General features: G+C 40.1%; 1 protein-coding gene across 4 annotated transcripts; it reads left to right on the top strand.

Moving 5' to 3' along the window:
* Positions 1–64: 64 nt before the first annotated feature.
* Positions 65–19,869, top strand: polr3b (polymerase (RNA) III (DNA directed) polypeptide B). 4 transcript variants are annotated; one of them, XM_068313900.1, is made up of 28 exons: positions 91–263; positions 540–572; positions 1,264–1,320; positions 1,402–1,466; positions 1,557–1,632; positions 1,807–1,907; positions 2,131–2,222; positions 2,327–2,444; positions 2,569–2,677; positions 3,540–3,662; positions 6,071–6,187; positions 6,272–6,406; positions 7,610–7,771; positions 8,235–8,435; positions 9,426–9,588; positions 10,800–10,953; positions 11,124–11,198; positions 11,280–11,378; positions 11,480–11,607; positions 12,672–12,881; positions 12,970–13,128; positions 13,451–13,568; positions 13,713–13,855; positions 15,992–16,095; positions 17,075–17,241; positions 17,822–17,935; positions 19,105–19,278; positions 19,545–19,869. In XM_068313900.1, exons 1-28 carry the CDS (start codon positions 192–194, stop codon positions 19,672–19,674), a joined length of 3,399 nt encoding a protein of 1,132 aa, XP_068170001.1. In that variant the 5' UTR covers positions 91–191; the 3' UTR covers positions 19,675–19,869. The 4 variants fall into 4 exon arrangements, with proteins under 4 accessions (XP_068170004.1, XP_068170001.1, XP_068170002.1 ...); XM_068313901.1 differs by lacking the exons at positions 1,264–1,320; positions 1,402–1,466; positions 1,557–1,632 and having other exon boundaries at positions 95–263; XM_068313903.1 differs by lacking the exons at positions 15,992–16,095; positions 17,075–17,241; positions 17,822–17,935; positions 19,105–19,278; positions 19,545–19,869 and adding an exon at positions 15,228–15,975 and having other exon boundaries at positions 65–263.
* Positions 19,870–21,739: the final 1,870 nt, after the last annotated feature.

Raw genomic sequence — 21,739 nt, 5'->3', positions numbered from 1 at the left:
CAACAAATTTTTCGATATTCAAACCGCAGACTGGCAACAAAAGCGGAACATATTCTTTTGTTCCGCCAACACGGACAATTGTCGATAGAACACAGGAAAAGCACATGCAACGACGACTTCCGCCGTCGTCTGACAACATTGACACTATGATCAGTAGTTTATAATATTTCTGCTAAGCAGTACAAATAACAATGGAGGTGCTTGAAGGAGAGTTTAGTGACATGACACCCCAGGAGCTGGCGGCTCCTGTCAACACTGTAACGGTGAGTTTGAAATAAAATAAAGACTTCGTTTTATTGCAGGAGTTCAGACAAGCTAAAGTGGCTAGCAGCTAAAGCACTCGTGATGTCAGCCTGAAGAAGTCAGTTTGCTTTAAATTTGTACACGGTTTGACGTAGAATGCCTTTTGAATGAGATTTTGTAAGCCATCCCTATAACATGACAACATTAGTTGCATTAAGGGTGTATAAGACCAATTTTGTGTAACTAATTTAAGTCCATAAATCTCATACGTTTCTTTGTTTTCCTTTTTCTTTTAGGAAAAATGGAAACTGTTACCGGCGTTCTTGAAGGTAGCAAACTCACCTGCTGTCCATACTAAGCTCTTGTCTGTTATTCTTGCTTGTTCTACATCTTGTCTAGATCCTCCATCAATGTACAAGTGATGCTGATCCCATGTGGTACCTGAAGTAAGACACATTAGCTGTCATTATCTCCATTAAACAACGACATATTAAAGTATACAAGTTTTGTGTAAAATCAAGAATGAAACAGAAAATTGGGTAATTAACCAGTCTGTTTTTCCTTTAATTTAATAATTAAATGTGCATGCGGAAATTATATTTAAAGATGATATTGCCTTTAAATAATCTGGATTATTATTCCTCATAATCTCTTTATACACTCTGTAATATTTACACCACAGGAAACGGCAAGTGTGAATGCTTACATTCGATCTGGATTTATGTTGCTGACTTGCAGGAAGAGTTACAAAAATTATGTTGATATGTAAAAGCAATAAGACGAGCCATTCTTTTTAACATGCCATACGTCACAAAATGTGTTCAGACTTGTAGAAGGTTTTATTTTGACATGTTATTATAGCTGATTTTTGCCACCTTCATCTCATTTGCAACATCAGTAACATCCAAAAAAAAAGGGTTGATGGGTAGAAGCCGTCTTGGCTTGAGGAGTTCTCGTCCCCAGAATTCACATGAAGCTCTCCTCTCATTAAATGTTTTCAACTGTTCTTCTGTTAAACAGGTGAAAGGGCTGGTGAAGCAGCACATTGACTCCTTTAACTATTTCATCAATGTAGAGGTAAAGAACGAGCTCAACTTCAATAATTGAGTTACAGCTGTTTCAGTTGCTTTTTTACATAAATGTGAATGTCTTTACTAGATTAAAAAAATAATGAAAGCAAATGAGAAGATCACAAGTGATGCTGATCCCATGTGGTACCTGAAGTAAGACACATTAGTTGTCATTATCTCCATTAAACAACGACATGCATGTAGCAGCTTTTGGATTAAAACATTTTAATATTTTTTGTTTAGATACCTCAATATATACGTAGGTATGCCTGATGTTGAAGAAAGCTTCAATGTATTCAGACCAGTATCTCCTCATGAGGTGAGCTGATTTCCTCTTGGCAGTGTTTTGATCTTCCATGGTCTAAATTACCAGCTGTAATGTGGGGATAACAATGATACTTGTTCATAATTGCTGACAACAATGTGTAATCTGTACCCTATGATGACATTAAATGTGAGACTTTCACCCTCAGTCTTTCTTTCTGTTCTTCAGTGTCGTCTCAGAGACATGACTTACTCCGCACCCATCACAGTGGACATTGAGTACACTCGTGGAAGCCAGAGAATTATCCGCAATGCACTGCCCATTGGGAGGTATCGTAGTTTAACTTTTGGAATTCAACAGCGTCACATCAAGTGACTTCATAAGTCTAGCATCCAAAAATTATAAATAAATAAACTCCCATCAGAATCCAGTACCTTTCAGTCACCCTAACAGTGAATGTTGACTATTTATTTTACCTCCTTTTAAACAATCAGTAATCATATGTTGTATAATGTAATTCTTGTTGGATTCCTGCATGTTTATTTTTTGCAGAATGCCAATCATGCTTCGAAGTTCAAACTGTGTTCTCACAGGAAAGACACCCATGGAGTTCTCAAAACTCAATGAATGTCCCCTAGATCCGGGTACACAAGTATTACACACAATCACAATAATAAGGTTGTCTAACGATTATTAATTCATTTTCTTGATTGTAATTTATATCCATCATCTTGTATTTGTTTCAAAGGAGGTTATTTCATCGTAAAAGGTCAAGAGAAAGTTATTCTGATCCAAGAACAGCTGTCCAAGAATCGAATCATCGTGGAGCAGGATAGAAAGGGTGCAGTTGGTGCTTCTGTTACCAGGTACTGAAACTGATTAATCTGCCACTATTGAACATAACATAACCCTGCAAAAATAAAAACACTGTCAGAAAGAAGAAATTTCAACTTAAAAAGTTAAATGTGAACTTCAAACCTTCTGTTTTAGCTCCACTCATGAGAAGAAAAGCCGAACTAATATGATTGTCAAACAAGGCAGGTTTTACCTGAGACACAATACACTGTCAGAGGACGCACCGATCGCCATCATATTTAAGGTAAGAGTGGATGATGATGATGATGATGGTGATGATGATTAAAATGATAATTACAAGAGCACTGACATTATAAAGTGATGCTATGAATCCAGTAGGGGGAGCTGCATGATAGCGAGTCAAGATGATATTTGATGTATCAGGTTTTGTTTTATGTTTTTGCTCCAGAGGTTGAAACAAAAACTTCAGTTTGCTCACAGTAACTTTATCTGTGAGCAAACTGATAAAGCCACTGTGAGCTATGTTTGACTACGTTGCACACCCTCAATTTTCTGTAGACAGATGACTCCTCAGTTTTTTAGAGAAAAGTTTTGCTGCAGGCAAGAATGTGAAAGAAGGCCAGCAATTTCATTAATACTGCATCACATTCATTTTCACAAGTTTCCCTTTGCTCTCTACGTAAATGTCAGTTAGCCAGCTGGTATCATTAACTTCTGTCCCCTCTGAGGACAAACCTCTCCAAACACATCAACTCTTGAGCATCAAGTAGCTACAAGATGCCATTTGTGTGCCCATGTTTGCTGTGTATTTTATATCCTCTGTGGCTTCCCCTTCCCTGTGTCTGCCTGGTTTTGGCAACGGCTGCAAAACAACGTCAGACCCAGTGTGGGAAAGATGGATCAGTTCCCACAGCTTCACATTTCCATAAGCAAATGTCAGACAACCCTATGACTCCCAGTTCACCTCACCCTCTGTACATCTTCTTCACCTTGCTATGCCTCCCGGCTCACCTCTGGTTCTAATTATTTGTTACAAAATGTCATGTCACCCAATCTGTGAGTTCTTATTAAGCAATGTAAATATTTTATATTTTATTTCACTCCATACGTTCACTTCAAACATTATCTGCTTCTCATTCGCTCAGGGTATGGGTGTAGAAAGCGACCAGGAGATCGTGCAGATGATCGGTACTGAGGAGCACGTCATGGCCAGCTTTGCTCCAAGCCTGGAAGAGTGTCAAAAGGCCCAGATTTTCACACAGACCCAGGTATACGTCTAAAGGGCAGAGGCTGGAATCTTTTTTAGTAAATTAAAGAAATGCAAAAAATTTAAACCAGTTAATGAATATCATTAAGCCTCAAGTATTATCATTTTAAGTACATTTTAAGAGGTGATTAAATAAAATAAAAAGTCATTGCAACAAACCACGTAGGCTTTGAATAATCCTACATTTTAAAAACAATTTACAACAAGCAACAGGCATAAGCCTGGTCAAAATAAATATTAATATAGAATAAGTATGTACAAAGAAAACAGACTTAAAAAGAAAAACAACCCAAAAATTTAAATCCCTTGTATGAAAAAAAACAAAACGACGTTTGCAAGTAAAACCAGAAAAAAAGACCTGTGGCTTTGGAAATATTTTAGCTTTACTTTTAATTTTTTAAAGAGTAAAGATTTTAATAATTTAATTTGTGGGTTTTTATTACTCAGACTTTGTTACCACAGGACAGAGCTAGACTAGCTGTTTTCTGTTTCCACTCTTTGTGTCAAGCTAACCAGTAGTGTACCGTATTTACCTTATAGAAGTTTGAGTGACCTTGTGTTGCTCTTGTGACTGATATGAATGAACATACAGTTGCCACATTTCAGGTTTGAAGACTTAAAGAAACTAACTGAAAATATTTTTCATGAATCAACAACATGTGAGAGACAATCGTGAAGTGGAACCAAATTTATTCAACATTTTATATTGTGTTTACAAATAAAAAACTGAAAAGTAGGATGTGCAAAAATAGTGGCCCCCTGTTCTCTCAGCTCAGCCAAAAGACTTAAAAAGTTCTCTGATGACTTCTGAATGATCCAATGTTGACCTAAATGACAACAATAACAGAGTGCACCTGTGTATCATTTGGTCGCACATTTGCACATCCTACTTTTCAGTGTTTTATTTGTAAACACAATATAAAATGTTGAATAAATTTGGTTCCACTTCACGATTGTGTCTCACATGTTGTTGATTCTTGAAAAATATTTTCAGTTTGTTATCCATAAGTTTGAAGCCTGAAATGTGGCAAAATATCAACAAGTTTTTTGGGGGCCAATACTTTCGCAAGGCAACTTCCAGAGGCTTCATGTAATAGTTAACAGATGTTTACAGTGGTATCTGTATATTTATGAAGACACTTTTACAGTATACCATCTTACAGCGTGATTGAGCTTCCTGCTTCTTTGGAATCAAACACTAATGTTGAGTCATCTGTCAGCTCTAATAGGCTCATTAGGTTTGTGAGGGGAGCTAGAGGTTGTTCAGACACAGAAACAAGCGCCTGCTGCCTGTTAACAGAAGCTATGTTCTTTGTCTCTCTGTGGTCAGATGGCTAAGGTTTTGTCTCATCAGCCCGTTAAGTAAAGCTTTTCATGGGTTATTCAGGAGGCCTACGTGTTTTCTTTGACATCTGTAGATGAATGCAATCGGCCAATTTGTTTTTCATAAAGATTATGTTGTTAGACGAACCAGTGATGCATTGATGAGGCCATATTTGCTTCCTAGCAACCATTTGCTAGAGCTCTCATGTTCCTGTGTCTGCCAGCATCCACGATGTCTTTTCAGGGCACTCATTGGTTTATTGTATTGTGTATAATGATGCCTAAATCTATATAATTAAAGGCAGATAAAGCTCAAGAAACATTGTTGTCAGATTATGATGAGTAATCTACCAAAACAAAATCTGACTCTCATCTTTTTTTTTCTAGTGATCTTTACATAGACTTCAGATGATGAGTTGTGAGACTTCACCAAAAGATGTATTATTAGGTTATCTAAATTTTATTGTTAATTTCCCCCCGTAATACTTACATTATTTAAAATATATATTTTATGCATCATGGTGGACAGGGTGGGTGGTCTTGATAAAAGTCTTGATCCTCATTGACCTTTGACCCTTCAGTAGATCTGTGGGCTTCACAGGTGTGTGTGTGTGTGTGTGTGTGTGTGTGTGTGTGTGTGTGTGTGTACGTGTGTGTGTGCCTGTGTACGTGTGTGTGTGCCTGTGTCTGTGTGTGTGCATGCACGTGCCTGAGCACACATGTCTGTGGATTATACCCTTTGTGATTCACTTGACCACCAACAATCAGATAGATGCATTTACTTCACTTGAAAATCCAGCATGAATTAATGGTTTTACTGCAACAGTTTCCAACATGCTCCTGGGAAATGCTTTGAAACTTAGCATTTCATAAGCATCAGAGCTCGAAACTGATCCTCAAATTTAGATGAATACAGTTTTTTGTAAATTCAAAACAGTTTTGAAATAAATTTGTATTTTGAATTCTATTTTATGGTTTGTTTTGAAGCGTTGGTATCATATCGGCACCACTAAGTTTTTTTTAAAACAGTGTTTTTCTCAAGTTGACGGCTCCCTCTGACTTGCACGGTTCCTGTTTGTGTTTCAGGCTTTGAGGTACCTTGGGAACAAAGTGCGGCGACAGCGCATGTGGGGGGGCCCAAAGAAGACAAAGATGGAGGAAGCCAGGGAGCTTCTGGCATCTCTTATCCTCACACATGTTCCCGTATGTTAACTGGTAGATCATAATCGTGGATTGTACTCTACATATTCTGTAAAGGATCTCGTTTTTTTGTCTTTTTTTCTGCAGGTGAAAGAGTTTAACTTTCGGGCAAAGTGTATTTACTTGGCTGTAATGGTGCGGCGGGTGATCCTGGCTCAAGGGGACAACAAGGTGGATGACAGAGATTACTATGGCAACAAACGCCTTGAGTTAGCTGGACAGGTAAGCATTTATGCACCAGTCCTTTAAGTGATGTCATTTGCTAGTTTTATGAGGCTGTATTTTAGTCAAATATTGTATACTGTTAGTTATTTAATGTTTCACATTTTGAGATAAAAACGTAAGGAACCATCATGTTCTGTCTGCTTATTATTTTTCGACTGAGAAACATGAAATTATAAATGTGTCAGACCTCAGTTATGACATTTTAGGACTTCCTGTTTGAATTGACAGTTTTCTTTATAATTTAAGAAGTTATTTACATCTTTTCTTACTTGTAGAGCCACTATAGAACAAAAAAGAATACACTTTATTAACAATAAATGAAAAAAACAGTACAGATAGCAGTCACATGTTGCATTGCCAATGGATCACAGCGCTGCAGCAGCAGACGGTGGCAGCTCCAGCCCTGATCTCTCACCTGCATCTTTGTTCCTGCCTCCCTCTTTTAATAAGGTTCTCATTATTTTCCCTCAGCTTTGTTTTTGCGCGTTTTGTTTATGGCTTTGTCAGGAAGGAGATATGCAGTGGTTCTGAAATCCAGAGGCTGTGGAAGCATGGGGATTTTTCAGCACCGTGACAATAGAATTGCTGCCTTGACTGGAGCGATTGAGCTAATCCGCAGGCCCGGCTCTGATAATGTAATTACTGCTGTCTTAAGGCCTTTAATTCCCCCCACCCAACCTGCTCTGCATAAGGAGCAGGAGATGGAAGGAGTAGGGGGGGGTGGGCACAGAGCCCTCTTTCAATAGGGGCTTACACACTAACAACGCCAGCAATCTCCTCACTCTCCAATTATGGTTCCCTGACATTCAAATAATTGGCCTGGCTGCTCAACAGAAGCTTAATTTCTTTATTAATTTTAAGCAGCACTGCCTGTTTGTTTTGATGTATGCTAATGCACAGGGTGGGTGGGAGTAGCGAGAGAGGTTACCTCCTGCAGGCCTGCCAGAGGAGGACGGGGACCTGGAACGTAGGCCGGGTCAGGCTTATCATTGAGTCTGCACACCTGTTATTAAATCTGATTGTAAACACATTCAGCACTGATTCTAGATGAAAGCAGGTGTTGTTCACCAGGAGAGACGGACAGTCTGACACTCTGATGACTTTAGCTCTGAAATGATTGCTTTTCCTCAACGTTTAGTTACCAGACATGACAGGTGAATCAATCAAAGGACTTCTCTCCGATCACTCTGTCTTTTCCAGCTCCTGTCTCTCCTGTTTGAAGATCTGTTTAAGAAATTTAACTCTGAGCTGAAGAAAATTGCTGACCAGATCATCCCCAAGCAGAGAGCAGCTCAGTTTGATGTGGTGAAGCACATGCGGCAGGATCAGATCACCAACGGCATGGTGAACGCCATATCTACGGTGAACCAAACTTTTACTGAACTTTAATTCTAACGGTTTTAAATATGTTTTAAATCTGACCAAATGACCCTATGAACAAACTATGATTGCCAACATGTTTTTAATTGTACCCCGCAGTATGTCATTTATTCAGGCATTTTCTGAGCATCGATCTATAAGTATCACTTCTCACTGCAGGCTGAACCTTTGTTGAGCTTCTTAAAAACTTTTAAACCAGTTGTCTGATGCCTGAAGCTTCATGGAAGTTAGAAGGGACCTTGAAATGAGTGAGGAATCAGTTGACTAGAAGATTAATAAATTCCTACAGAAATATACCAAAACATTTACATTTTAATCATTTATACATTGCCAGTCAATATGCAGTAAAAAGAATGTGCATATTTGTTTTATGCCTAAAATACATAATATGTGTGTTCATTTGTACTTTTTGTTTGATGGGTAACTGCTGCTATTCATTCCACAGGGAAACTGGTCTCTGAAGAGGTTTAAGATGGACCGTCAGGGTGTCACACAGGTCCTGTCTCGTCTCTCCTACATATCGGCTCTGGGCATGATGACCAGGATCTCCTCCCAGTTTGAGAAGACCAGAAAAGTCAGCGGGCCACGCTCGCTGCAGCCGTCACAGTGGGGCATGTTGTGTCCATCAGACACACCTGAGGGAGAGGTTAGTGAGCTGCACATCGCACGTGATCTGTCCTGCTGAAAATGCAAACATTTTCCCTGTGATGATTATATGCTAAATGTGATCTAAGGTAGGATACCAATGCCCCATGGTTTATTGTACAATGATTATCATATTGATGCTACTGTTTGACAGTTTTGTTTTTTAAAACCCCAAAATGTTCCACAAAATAGCAACAAATTCCCATCTGTGTGACTGGAAGCCATGTTTACTTGCCAAATGACGGAAATTAAATTAGTTGTTTAACATTGGCCATTAAAATTTGTGGCTCCAAATAACTGGGCAGTAGTATTTAGTTGAGAGCTGTGAAAGAGTACCAGTAATCACACAAAGTAGACGGTGGAGAAAAGGAGCTAAACAAAGCATTGAGACAAGGAATAGCAGTTTGACTGGGGTTACTTCCTAAAGCACAACTAAACATGACCACACCTACAGACACACAAAATAGCAACACACCTTAAGCTCTTTATACATACTGTCCATCACAGTAACAAACAACACGAGCTGAACGACACACACTAAAGCAGCACACAAACCAAATGCCTGTGTGTCAGTGCGGTGCTCAGGGGCGTCTTGCTAGTTAGCTAGCAGTGAAGCAGACAAGCTGCCAGCGACGTCGTGCTAACAGCACGACAGAGCTCTCTACCTCCACAGCGGTCATTGTTCTCATATCAACAGAAGAATCTTAAATTTGCATTCAGCATAATTCATTAATTAATCATCTCCATCTTTAAAGATAGAAATGCTGCAATCATTTATATTTTGTACCAAATGAAAACTTGTCTATTTGTTAAATTGAGAGAGAATTTACACCAGAAGCAATGAAAAGACTCTTTCCATCAGACTGAACACAGTTTTTGGGGAAACTGGAGTGATGGTATGACCAGTGATGTAGCATTCTGGTGTCATTTCCAATAAAACATCACAGCCTTCAGAAACAAACATCATTCACGTCATGGCTTTGGTTTGTAGGCTTGTGGTCTGGTGAAGAACTTGGCTCTGATGACCCACATCACCACTGACATGGAGGACGGTCCCATCATCAAACTGGCCTTCAACCTGGGAGTGGAAGACGTCAACTTGCTGTGCGGAGAGGAGCTCTCCTACCCCAGTGTCTTCCTTGTCTTCCTCAATGGTAAAAGACCTCCTCACAAGTAGAGCCTATTAAATACCAAAATAAATAAACCTATAGTGAATTAAAATGGGATGCTTTTGGTTTAGATCACTTGAAAAGGCACTTTCATCCTCCCAGTTTTGAATGTGTTGCCTGTGAACATGAAGGGGAAAATTCTGTTTAGTTTACAAAGGGCAGTTTTGTGTTTTGCAGGGAGGCTGATAAGTCATTAATTTCATGACAGCAGCAGGTTTTTTTTCTTGAGTCAGAACTTGCCCCTTTAATTATTGTATATGTTTGTCTCACCACTGATAATTGTCAAATTATATTAGCTGCCATACCATTTAATTAGCTGGGAGCAGCAGGTGTCAAAGCCCTTCAGTGAGTGTTCACTGGAAATGTGCTCTCACACAGAGGCAGAGCACAGTGTCTCCTCTGTTCTCCAGTCATTCGTCTGTCAGTTTTGATATGAACAAACCAGTTTGAGCTTTCACCGGTCGGAGACATCATACAGAGTACACAATAACACATGCAGGCCTATCTCGGTTTAGGTCTCTGCTCCTATTTAAACACCACGAAAACCAGAGTTTTTCTTTAGACTAGAGCTGAAAAACCTTGTTGGTTTGTTCGATCAGTGCAATTCTGATTGTTGAGTTTTTTCACATAAATGTCATACACATATTAACGTTTGTGCTTTTCTTTGTTATCTTAGATAGTAATAAACACAGTTTGCCACAATTGGACTTTCTGTCCAAAGTAAATACAAGTCACCTCTTGATTTTGATCTTCTCTGTTTTCTACCATTTTAGGGACGATAATCGATTGGGAAAATCATGTACAGATTATAACAAATTATGAAAATTGGCTGAAATCCTTTTAAAAAACTGGGAAACATAGTCAGTCATGAAATGAATAAACTAAGAAGTGAATGATGTCCGTGCATGCACATTTAGATAATGACATCCAGAAAAGAATTTCAAAAGTAATTTTCTGATCAAAGATAACGTTGTTGATGATAAAATCAAAATCTAAATGACTAATTTTTCTCTAAACCGACCCCTGTACCCCATTAAAAACATTTAGAGATATTTGGACCTGTGCAGAACTTACTGACTAACTTGCAGGATGCAGGACTGAACTAAACTAATACACTGTATATTCTTATAAGACCTGCATTCATTAAGATCTGGGGTTCAGTAACATTTGGCCATTTCATTTTTTCACGTCTACAGGTAACATCCTCGGTGTAATTCGAGATCATCATAAACTGGTCTACACCTTCAGACTGATGCGCAGGGCTGGTTTTATCAACGAGTTTGTGTCCATCTCTACCAACCGAACCGACCGCTGTGTCTATATCTCCTCCGATGGAGGGCGTCTCTGCAGGTATAGAACTCATTTTGTTGTCTTACATTGTTCTCCTGCCTTTTTGCATTTTCCATTTTTGTAATACGGGAAACCAAAATTCTCTGCTAAAACAATTTTAAAGCTCTTAAGGAGTTATTAAAATGTGATTTTAACGAAGTACTTTGACATTATTTTGTGTTGTTGATCAGGCCGTACATCATAGTAAAGAAAGGACAACCGATGGTGAAAAACAAACACATTGAAGATCTGTCACAGGGCTACAGGTGAGGCTGGATGGTTTTAGTTTTTTGCTGGAATTGTTGTCTTTTTATCATTTCTAAAGCACATGTTCTCTTTTACTCTAGAACTTTTGAAGACTTTCTTCATGAGGGCCATGTGGAGTACCTGGATGTTAATGAGGAGAATGACTGTCAGATTGCCCTGTATGAGCACATGATTTATTCGTAAGTGACACACGGTTTACCGCATAACTAAAATGGGGAAAAAGTTCTAATTGAAGTTTTTTGACTAGCTGTTTCATGATCCCTTATATTTTTACCTTTAGAGAGACAACACACTTGGAGATCGAACCCTTCACACTGCTCGGGGTGTGTGCTGGCCTCATTCCCTACCCCCATCACAATCAGTCACCAAGGAACACATACCAGTGCGCTATGGGCAAGCAGGCCATGGGTAAGACTCATGTGTGCTGTTAGCTTCCGTCACCTCGCAGGCCAGTGAACTGTGAAGATCTCAAATTCTTTCTCAAACGTCCTCCACACAGCTGCAGTGTTGACTTCTGTGCATGCACACACAAACAAATACTGACAGTAATCTGATTTTGCATCTTTGCCATTCTTCATCCCCGTAAATCTGCTGGATCAGAGTTTAGACGTTTATTTGCTCGAGTTAAAATCATACAAAAGGACATTAGAATAACAAACACTATAGATACATGTGGCCTGCTGGTTTGTCGCTCCCAGAGCTCTGCTCTTGCTCTACTTCATGTCAGAATGCATTTGTATGTGTGATTGAGTGTTTTTCTTATGTGTGTGTGTCACTGTGTATGCACATGGACATCAAACATGGGGAGCTTGCGTAGGTTCTCTATTGTTCCGTGTGTGTGCGGAGGCCCTTTCCCTGCCAGTCACCCAGAGTGTCATTAGCAATTCATTGTGTCTGCTCTGGCTGTGCTCAGGGGGTCAGTGTGCTCAGCTGCGAAAGACCACAGCGTGCACACCCATAGCTCCTTGGTAACCAAAACTTCCCAAAATGGCCCCGCTAGCATTCGTAAGAGCCGCGGTCACACCCCTTTACCTCTGTTCCTCTCTTCTTTCCCTCCCCCAATTATTACAAAAACACAGACTGGAAATATATTTGGCCCAATATCCTCTCCCTTGTCTGTTTTGTGTGGACAGCCCTATACATGTGCAAATCTGTTTGTGTGGCTTGGCCCCATTATCGGACTCTGTGCTTGTAGCTTGATTGTGAAGTAATAGCATCTGACAAATGTCAAGGCTTCCAGGGAGGCAAGGCTTTATACCATAACTCTCCTGATTCTTCCACTCTGCTGGTCTGAGATGTTCAGCCCCACCCTGATGCATTTAACACCCATTAATCTGCACTGACAGTGGAATATGTAATGATTCAACATAGTTTGACACCAATAACATGATTCCATGTCATAAAATAAGTGACTCAAGTAAATTCTCAATGTCTGATGCCATTAATTTTCTCTTCATGTCTCTGCTGTCCAGGTACCATTGGCTACAACCAGAGAAATCGTATTGACACACTGATGTACTTGCTGGCGTATCCTCAGAGGCCGATGGTCAAAACAAAAACCATTGAGATAATAGATTTTGAGAAGCTTCCTGCTGGTCAGAATGCCACTGTGGCGGTGATGAGCTACAGCGGCTACGACATTGAAGATGCTCTGGTCCTCAACAAAGCCTCGCTTGACAGAGGTGATGGGAAACATGGTTGAATTTGAGTATTATGGTAAAGATTTCATTGCGCAGACTCTCACATCCTGGTATTTGCAATTGCTTTCAGGATTTGGCCGGTGCCTCGTCTATAAAAATACTAAATGTACTCTGAGGCGGTATACCAACCAGACCTTTGACAAGGTCATGGGGCCCATGCTGGATGCCACTACCAGAAAGCCCATCTGGAGGCACAACATCCTGGACGCTGATGGTATCTGTTCACCAGGTGAGTACAAGTAGAACTGGAACAGACCCAGAGTGACTTGAAGTGTTGCTGGATGAGGTGAAGCTTGTTCAAAACTACATTTGATGTACTACATTTGATGTACTATAAGAAAATCTACAATTAGATTTTCAATCCAAAGCTCCACATTTGGATTGCATACAAACAATTGACAATAAATCCTGGTGAATTAAAAGAATATTTGATAGGAAACTCAAAGTGTTGTGATGTCATTCAGAACTGCTTGAAGTTGTTCAGATTGAAGAACATCACAACAGATGACAGTCAGATAAGTATGACATCATGATATGGTTTGACACCACAGGTGAGAGGGTGGAGAACAAGCAGGTATTGGTCAACAAGTCAATGCCAACTGTCACCCAGACACCACTGGAGGGCAGTGCCCAGCAAGGACAGCCCCAGTACAGAGATGTTCCCATCAGGTGAGAGCTCGTAACCCCCACCACCACCACCGCACACACATCACAGGTTCACTGCAACCTCAGCTTCTGACACCTCGCTCTCAAACACCTGTTCAACCTGGATGTGATCAACATTGTGTGACTGCTTTGCCACTCTGGTTTCAGCTACAAGGGCTCAACGGACTCGTACATCGAGAAGGTGATGATCTCCTCCAACGCTGAAGACGCTTTCCTCATCAAGATCCTCCTGAGGCAGACCAGGAGGCCAGAGATCGGAGACAAATTCAGCAGTCGGCACGGACAGAAAGGTGTCAGCCTCAGCACCAGTGAAACATTTTCCTCTTTACAAAGGCAGAGCTCAGACCCACACGTGCTTCATAAAAGGGATTTTCATCCATCATCACCACTCAGATCTAAGTTGAAACTCATGAAAAATTGTAAATGACTGAAAAAAAGTAGGTTGACTTTGCGCTTGGGCATTTGTTGAGTCAAGTCCCGGTTGCTGTTGCTCTGTCACTACCCCCTGTCCTCATCTTTCAAGGACTCCTTTCAATTAATTGGCTCTTTGTCCTGTGCCAGACTATGCAAATTTATTACAACCCAGCAGTATTCTGCTGCTACTGGGGAAAAAGTGTTTACAACCTCCATTGTTTTGCAGCACCTCCCCTATAGAGGACTTGTATGATGTTTTAATCAAAAAGCTAACTGGCGCCATGCATAATTTACTCTGCTCATTAACGCCGTGGCCACTGGGCGGTCAGCTCAGGGTGGGACAATGTCTTCTGTCTCAGATAGTGACGGAGAGAGAGGGGTCGTTGGGGGGTTAGCCGGAGGAGATCAGAATGGAAAAACCCAGATGTGCAACTGGACGGATGGTTTTTAATCAGAGGTGTGTGTGAACTCACACGGAGGCACACCTTCTTAAAAGTTCTCATATCCTTGTGAAGTCGTTTTTTCATTCTTTTTTGGGGGGTTTTCATAAATACAATCACATTTTCTTATTCCACACTCACAGTAAAAAGAATCCTAAATCAAGGTTTGTGATTTAATTAGAAGTGAATGTGGCTGTGGCAATAGATCTCCCCCTTACTAATGACTGGTCTCATAAGTCCTGGTCAGCAGAGCAGAATAAGTTAATTATTTACCGGACACACAAACACACACAGCTGTGGAGGTGTGGGAGGAGGTGGGGGTGGTGTCAGTAGTAGGGGCCCTTTGTGCGAGCCGCCAGCATGAAGCTATATAAGCTGTGATGGAGGGCTCTGGACCCTTGCTGTTGTCTCTCCTTTCTCTGCTGATTTCATGCCTCTTTTATCATTCACTTTCACACAAAACAAACAACACCAAGGATGTCTGCTATGGGAACTAGTGTCTCACCTCTCTCTTCCAATTGTGCAGTTAAACTTCACATTTTCCTTCCTTATTCAACCTACTGATACTCCAGTGTTCAAACTTTCTAACTGCCTCTTCTTTTGTTTTCATTCCTCTGTTTTATTCTTCTGGCCCTGCCATACTTTCCCTTTCTCTGTTTTGTTCACGTCTTTCTTGCTGTTGGATGACTTTCCGATAAATTGATTCAGTTGTTCTCGGTCAACATACTGTCACAAACATCCTGTAAAGCATCAACAGTCTGCTGTGTTGCTGACTGGTGGGCTAATAGTGAATTTTTACCACGTGCAGGGATTCAGTTTCTCCTCCAGTTGATCCCCTCCACTTCCTCCGAGTTGAACTGAAAGTCATGGATGTGTAATCCCGGTCTCCCTGTCAAGCTAAGCACCTTTCTCCACTTCCTGGTTTCCTTCTCTCTCCTTTCACGTTTTTCATTTGCAAATGGGTCTACAATCTGTTTACCCTGGCCAGGGAAGAGTGCTTCGGCCCCTCGGCAAACATTTGCACTCACACTTAAACTCCTGGCTACCGGGCGCTTGTCCCCGACGTCTTGTAACTCACAACCCGACCCTGTGTGTCCACATGAGTGTGAAAATGTCGCGGTTTACCAGAGCGCCATGCTGAGCCTTCCAGCAGCCGTGGCATGAAAGAAAAAGTGATCGCAGGAAACACTTTTTTTTTGGTTTTTTAATTTCTTCCTGACTCTTTTGATTGATCTGTAGAATGTAAGAGATATGAGAGTCCACAGCGACGCGTTGAATTCACTCACACCTTAGATATAATCGTGTGATTCTCGTGTGGCAGCAGTTTTGGTACTTTTAATGAACCAATCAGTGAAATGATCAACATGAAAACCCAGCAAGGATTTTTGGGAATGTTCCTGTTGAACATGGTGATAAATGAACTTTAGTTTTACACTATCAATCAACTTTTATTTATATAGCGCTTAATCACTAGTTTGAGATTAATCACTTAGAAGTGTTTGTGTTGCTTCATCTGCTATATCTGTACTGGTAAAATCATTCTGATGTGTGTGTGTTTTTTTTTTTTATCAGGGGTTTGCGGCCTGATCGTTCCTCAGGAGGACATGCCATTCTGTGATTCGGGCATCTGTCCAGATATTATCATGAACCCTCATGGATATCCCTCCAGAATGACGGTAAATTAGTGTGGATGAACATTTTATCTACACATAATAATAAGCAGGGGTTGTTTTCAAATCAGGACTGCATCTGATGATTATTTTCATTATCCACTGATTGGATGATTATTTGATCACTTGTACTATAAAATTGAAAACTTTCAGAGATGTTTCATTTAAAATCACATATTGTTACACATGTGAATGGAATTATTAGTTGACAATGGATTAAATTAATTTTTCTCTCTCACTGTAATTATCGTCACGTAATGCAAATTAAGTAATTTGACGCCTGATCCATAATGTATCTTTCAGTTATTTGTGATTTTTGATATAGTCTGGATGACCTCTGTTGACCTTTGCTCTTAATAAATTTGAAACAGACCCTCCTGATCCCTGCTCTCCTCCATTCTGGGTTATCATTAGTCTCCAAAGCACACTTCCATTGATGCCGCTGAGCAGCAATCCCACAGATTCTTTCTCTGCAGAACGGCTGCCAGCGCAGCCGCTGCCTATAGTCGTGTATTGAAGTTTATCACACATGCACAGTGCAACTGTAGGATGCTGCTGAATGTGAATGACATGAAACTTGGCCCCTGCTCCTCCCGGCTTTTTGTGCCTTACACTGTAAAGACCTGGAGCGATCTTTACTGCTGAAGCTGTCAGCAATAGTGTGTTTACTCGCTGCGGTTGTCATGGAAAAGACTCAGAAATGTTTGGCTTGGGAGGATGTTTCTACAGCCTGAGAGTGAAATGAGAGTAGGTGTTTCCTTTTATGTGACGGGGTCAGGGGTCCTCCGGGTGAAGCCTCAGTGGAATTATTGAAAGCAAGTCACCCTTAGGCCGCCGTCCCCACACCAAGGGATACAATTGTAATCAAATGTCACCCACAATATCAACATCGATTCTGGGGGACATTGTGAATCACAAATTATTCATTATATTACCAGAGCTGCTGTTATATTTCTGGATCTGAAAGACTGTCTGACTCAAACAGGTGGGGAAATTGATTGAACTTCTGGCGGGGAAGGCGGGAGTCCTCGACGGACGGTTTCACTACGGGACGGCCTTTGGAGGAAGTAAGGTGAAGGATGTGTGTGAGGATCTCATCCGTTATGGATACAACTACCAGGGCAAAGACTACGTCACCTCAGGAATCACTGGGTAATAAATAGAGCCTGTCTCACCCCTTCATTATAAATAGTACACATTTTCCAAAGCTGATCATTATTTTAGGTTGAATTTATTTTTTTCTTTAAATACATTTTTAAAACTAGTTTTTTACCACTTTAAACTGACTTTAAATTCAAGAATATCTCTCACGGTGTCTACATTTGTGTAAGGCTAATATTTGTCTTTGGCCTGTGCATCAGCTTTCTTGCTGAGTTATTGACCCAGTAGCTTAAAAAGCCAGTGCAATCAACCAACTTATTATTATCTACTCTTTGGTTTTGGTCCAGCTATACAGTTGGAAAAAAGGATGACACACTGTGGCGACTCCTAACAAGACAAGCAGAAAGGAAATTTATGTAACACACAGTATCTTTCCAGATGTCTTTGAATGCATCATCAGCCTCATATTTTAAGCGTTTAAATAATCTTCTGTTCTTCTCCAGGAAATACTAGACAATAAAATTTAATCAACAGTTAATCTTTCAGTTTATATAAAAAAAAACTTGTCTGTGAACTTGTGAATGTGTTAGGCTGGCATGTATTTTTGAATGCTGTGGTTTTTTTTCCTCAGGGAGCCTCTGGAGGCTTATATCTATTTTGGACCAGTTTATTATCAGAAACTGAAACACATGGTCCTTGACAAAATGCACGCCAGAGCCCGAGGTCCCAGAGCCGTTCTCACCAGGTAAAAAAAAAACTATCTGACTTTTCTTTTTGTATATCTCTGCTGTTTCTCTTTCAGTAAAACTGTTTCTGTCAGCAATGAATAATTATTAGTAAGGAAGAGCAAGTACACCACTATCTGTATCAGTATCTGTTCAACCATCTGAATTATCAGTATCCGTATCTGTACTCGAAATGAGCAGGACTTAACCCGGAAGTGGGTGTGGTTTGACTGGAAATAGATGGGGCTTAAATCGGTACAGTATTTAAAGTCTGAATATGGATAGATCAGAAGTTGCTATATTTATTGTTTATTTTAAAACTATTTACAGAACAAGTTTTTTTATGCACTCAAAACATGAAGTGCATTAATGAATACAACACATGCAATAGGAAATTATGATATACAAAGTATGCATGAACAAGAATTGTCTTACTCAACACGACTTTCAATTTTAATTTGTTCTTTTTAATTTTTGTTTTAGAGAGAGAGAGATAGATGTGTCCACGCTATGTAACTGAAAATATACAGTATAAAAATGATTAATTTGAACTTAAGTAAGAAAGTGTCAAACTAAGAGCAGAGATTCTCTTTTACATCTGTCTCTGTCAGTGGTCCCCAACCACCGGGTCACGGGACACTAGGTACCGGGCGACACAGAACGTTTGACTTTCTTTTTTTTATTGACTACTAGTCAAAAGATGTCTTATTTTGAAAAGTGACTTCTGTGCAGAATGACGCACAGACGAATGCACGCGTCTGTTCCCCTTGACAGTTCTCCGTCAAGCGACAGTTTACCAGTCATTACCCCTAAATTAAGTGCCCACAACAAGGTTGTATATTGTTTGTTGATGTCTTCATTTTACATAAAACCACTGAGGATGATTTATTATTAGACTACAGCTGTCCTGGTGTCATTAAAGATTATCGAGCAAATGAAGACCCGTCCTGAAAATGTTGTCTTTGATGAAACCGGTCCGGGGCACAAAAAAGGTTGGGGACCACTGGTTATGAGGATTCTTCAGTATCCAAGCACAATTATTGACGTGTTTTACTCGTGTCATGCTCGTACTTGTCATAAATGCTTTATCCATACCGGATACTCGTGTGAAACCAGTACTCGGCTCAACTGAATTATTAGCATTAGACATGGAATAGATGGAGTGACACAATTTTCTGTTTGCTATCAGACAGCCGACTGAGGGCCGCTCCAGGGATGGAGGTCTGCGTCTGGGAGAGATGGAACGTGACTGCCTGATTGGCTACGGGGCCAGCATGTTGCTGCTGGAACGCCTCATGATCTCCAGCGATGCCTTTGAGGTGGATGTGTGTGGACAGTGCGGCCTGTTGGGATATTCTGGGTGGTAAGTTGGATACTGCTGATGTTGTATTCCTTTTTCAGGGCGGTAATTCAGCCAACCAGATTTATACATCATAAGTTAACTTTATTTAAAGTGGTTTAATAGATTGCTACGCTTTTTCTTTTCTACGTCACTCCTCTTTAACTGTGCTGTCATGTTTTATCACATCTTAAATGCTTCACTTTGATAAAGAAGCAATGACACAAACAAAACTAAAGTCATTAATCTTCTGGTCCATCTTCTGTCTGATTGTCATTTCTTCTTTCCAGGTGTCACTACTGTAAGTCTTCCTGCCACGTTTCCTCACTGCGTATCCCGTATGCCTGCAAGCTGCTGTTCCAGGAGATGCAGTCCATGAACATCATCCCCCGACTCAAACTGTCGCGTTACAACGAGTGATGAGGACTAGGACAGACACTCGGTCTCTGTGAATGACGCTGTCTGAAGTCTGAAACCCCTTCTGTAAAATCAGTTAAAACTTTAAAATTCTGTATTTAGCATTTTAGTAGGTTCTTGTTTGTGTTAACATTTCCTCTTTGTCATGCTTTTTGTTTGTGTACATAATAAAGACAAAGGGATTATTTTGTCACCAGATCCTGTGTATGGGTCAACATTTCTTTTTGAATCTAAAAACACATCACACAAGGAGGACTCAGCAGTCATTGCTTTACTGGGTTCAATGCTACCAGGCATTAGATGTCTTTATTTTTGTCGGAAGATTTTTGAGAAGTAATTCATATGAATAAATGTGTTCTTTTTATAAAGGTAAAATTCAAACTATTCATGTTTAATGTGATCATATAAAACATTTCATTCATGTTATTCACCTTAAATTCATCCTGATAAAATCAACTACTATAGCTAAAACTAGTATACTATAGTATGCCATATAATACGCATGCATACTTATATTAACATTGGCTAGGATCAATGCAGTTCTTTTTTTGTTACTTACACAAGAAAGAAGGACTTGTTTCTAGGGAAAATCTCTAGTGTTAAACAGTTTTTCTTCAAACCTTGCACACATACCAAAACACATAATTATACCAATACACATTTTCATGTATGACAAATTGTAAAAAGAATTTCATGAATTTGAGTTGGTTGTCAAATGAGTCAAACTTACGTTTCTGGAGCAAAATTCAAAGTCGGTTTCATATAGCAGAACTTTAAACACATATCAAACCGTGTCATATCACTAGTTTACCGAATATGTTCCTTTCGATATAGCCACTATTGAGATAATTAAGTTTTTCTGCCATATTACAAAAAGAAGATCAGTTTCAACTTGGTATGAACTGAGGTTTCCATCAGTCAGAATATTATGGCTTTTTGTGATATTTTAGGAAATAAAAATATTTTACAAGCATTTCAGGATCTTATTTTGAAATTAAAATAATTCCTTGTATTTACAGTAAATGTTTTCATATATTAGCATTTATCTGAGTCCATTTGAGGCTAATTGGCTGCTCATAAACTGTCAAAAGGATGGGGTTTTTTTTTATTTACAACCTTCGGGGATTGAAATGCTCCAGTAGATGGTAAAGGACCACTCAGACAAATGTCATGCGACAACTTGACAGCTGGATGCTAAATACAACATTGTTGAGTTACAACATAATAGAAATCTACAGAACAACGCTCATTCATGTCAATAGGAAGAGAGAGTAGTTTTATGGTGTCCTCCTTTAAATGAAGCCTTAATGCCACCATCATATGTAGCTTAACCATACCCCCCCACACACACACACACACACACACCGCACATACACACACAACTCAATTGGGGCCTTTTCACTGAACAAAAGCAGTACACATCCGTTTGTGCGGTCGGAGTGTGTAAGAATAGGAAGGGTGGAGGAGGCTCTATTGGTGGCTGCACCTGCCCTTTTTTATGAGGCTCTAATAAGCAGATAACAAGATGAGAAAAAGGGAACCCACTGAGGCAGACCCCACCTTGTCCTTATTTGACCAAAATTAATTAGATCCTCCTTTTAGGTCATGGCACCACATTAGCTGCCATTTGCACCTCTGATGCTTGTGTTATTAATGGGTTATTGTGGTTGGGCTTTTTTTGTTTGTTTGCTTGTTTGTTTAACTGATGCAGGGGGTTTTTTTTCCGTTTAAAAGTCCCTTTAACCCATCACTTTGCCTCTCGTGTGAGTTTGAATGGATGTGCGGACCTGTCTTCAACCAAATAAGACCCTTGTGACGTCGCTTCCACAAGCTCCTCCATGCGCACCAAGGTGGCTGCATGGTGTCTGTCAGTGAGTATCAGCATCTGGACCCACGCCTGCGCACTGGTGGAGAAAGTTCTCCTTTGCTATCCATGATGTGGTGAGTAATTCAGCCGTAATCCGCCTTTCTCCTCTCCCCTCTTCTTTCCCCTCTCCTCTCCCCCTCTCCTGTGGTTCCATTCATATTCTAATCACAGCTTTCCCTTCTCCAGCTCTCAGGCACTCCA

Source organism: Antennarius striatus, chromosome 4, assembly GCF_040054535.1.
Source record: "Antennarius striatus isolate MH-2024 chromosome 4, ASM4005453v1, whole genome shotgun sequence".
Taxonomy (NCBI): Eukaryota; Metazoa; Chordata; class Actinopteri; order Lophiiformes; family Antennariidae; genus Antennarius; species Antennarius striatus.
Note: the sequence above shows the minus strand (reverse complement) of the source record. Positions and strands in the feature narration are given on the sequence as shown.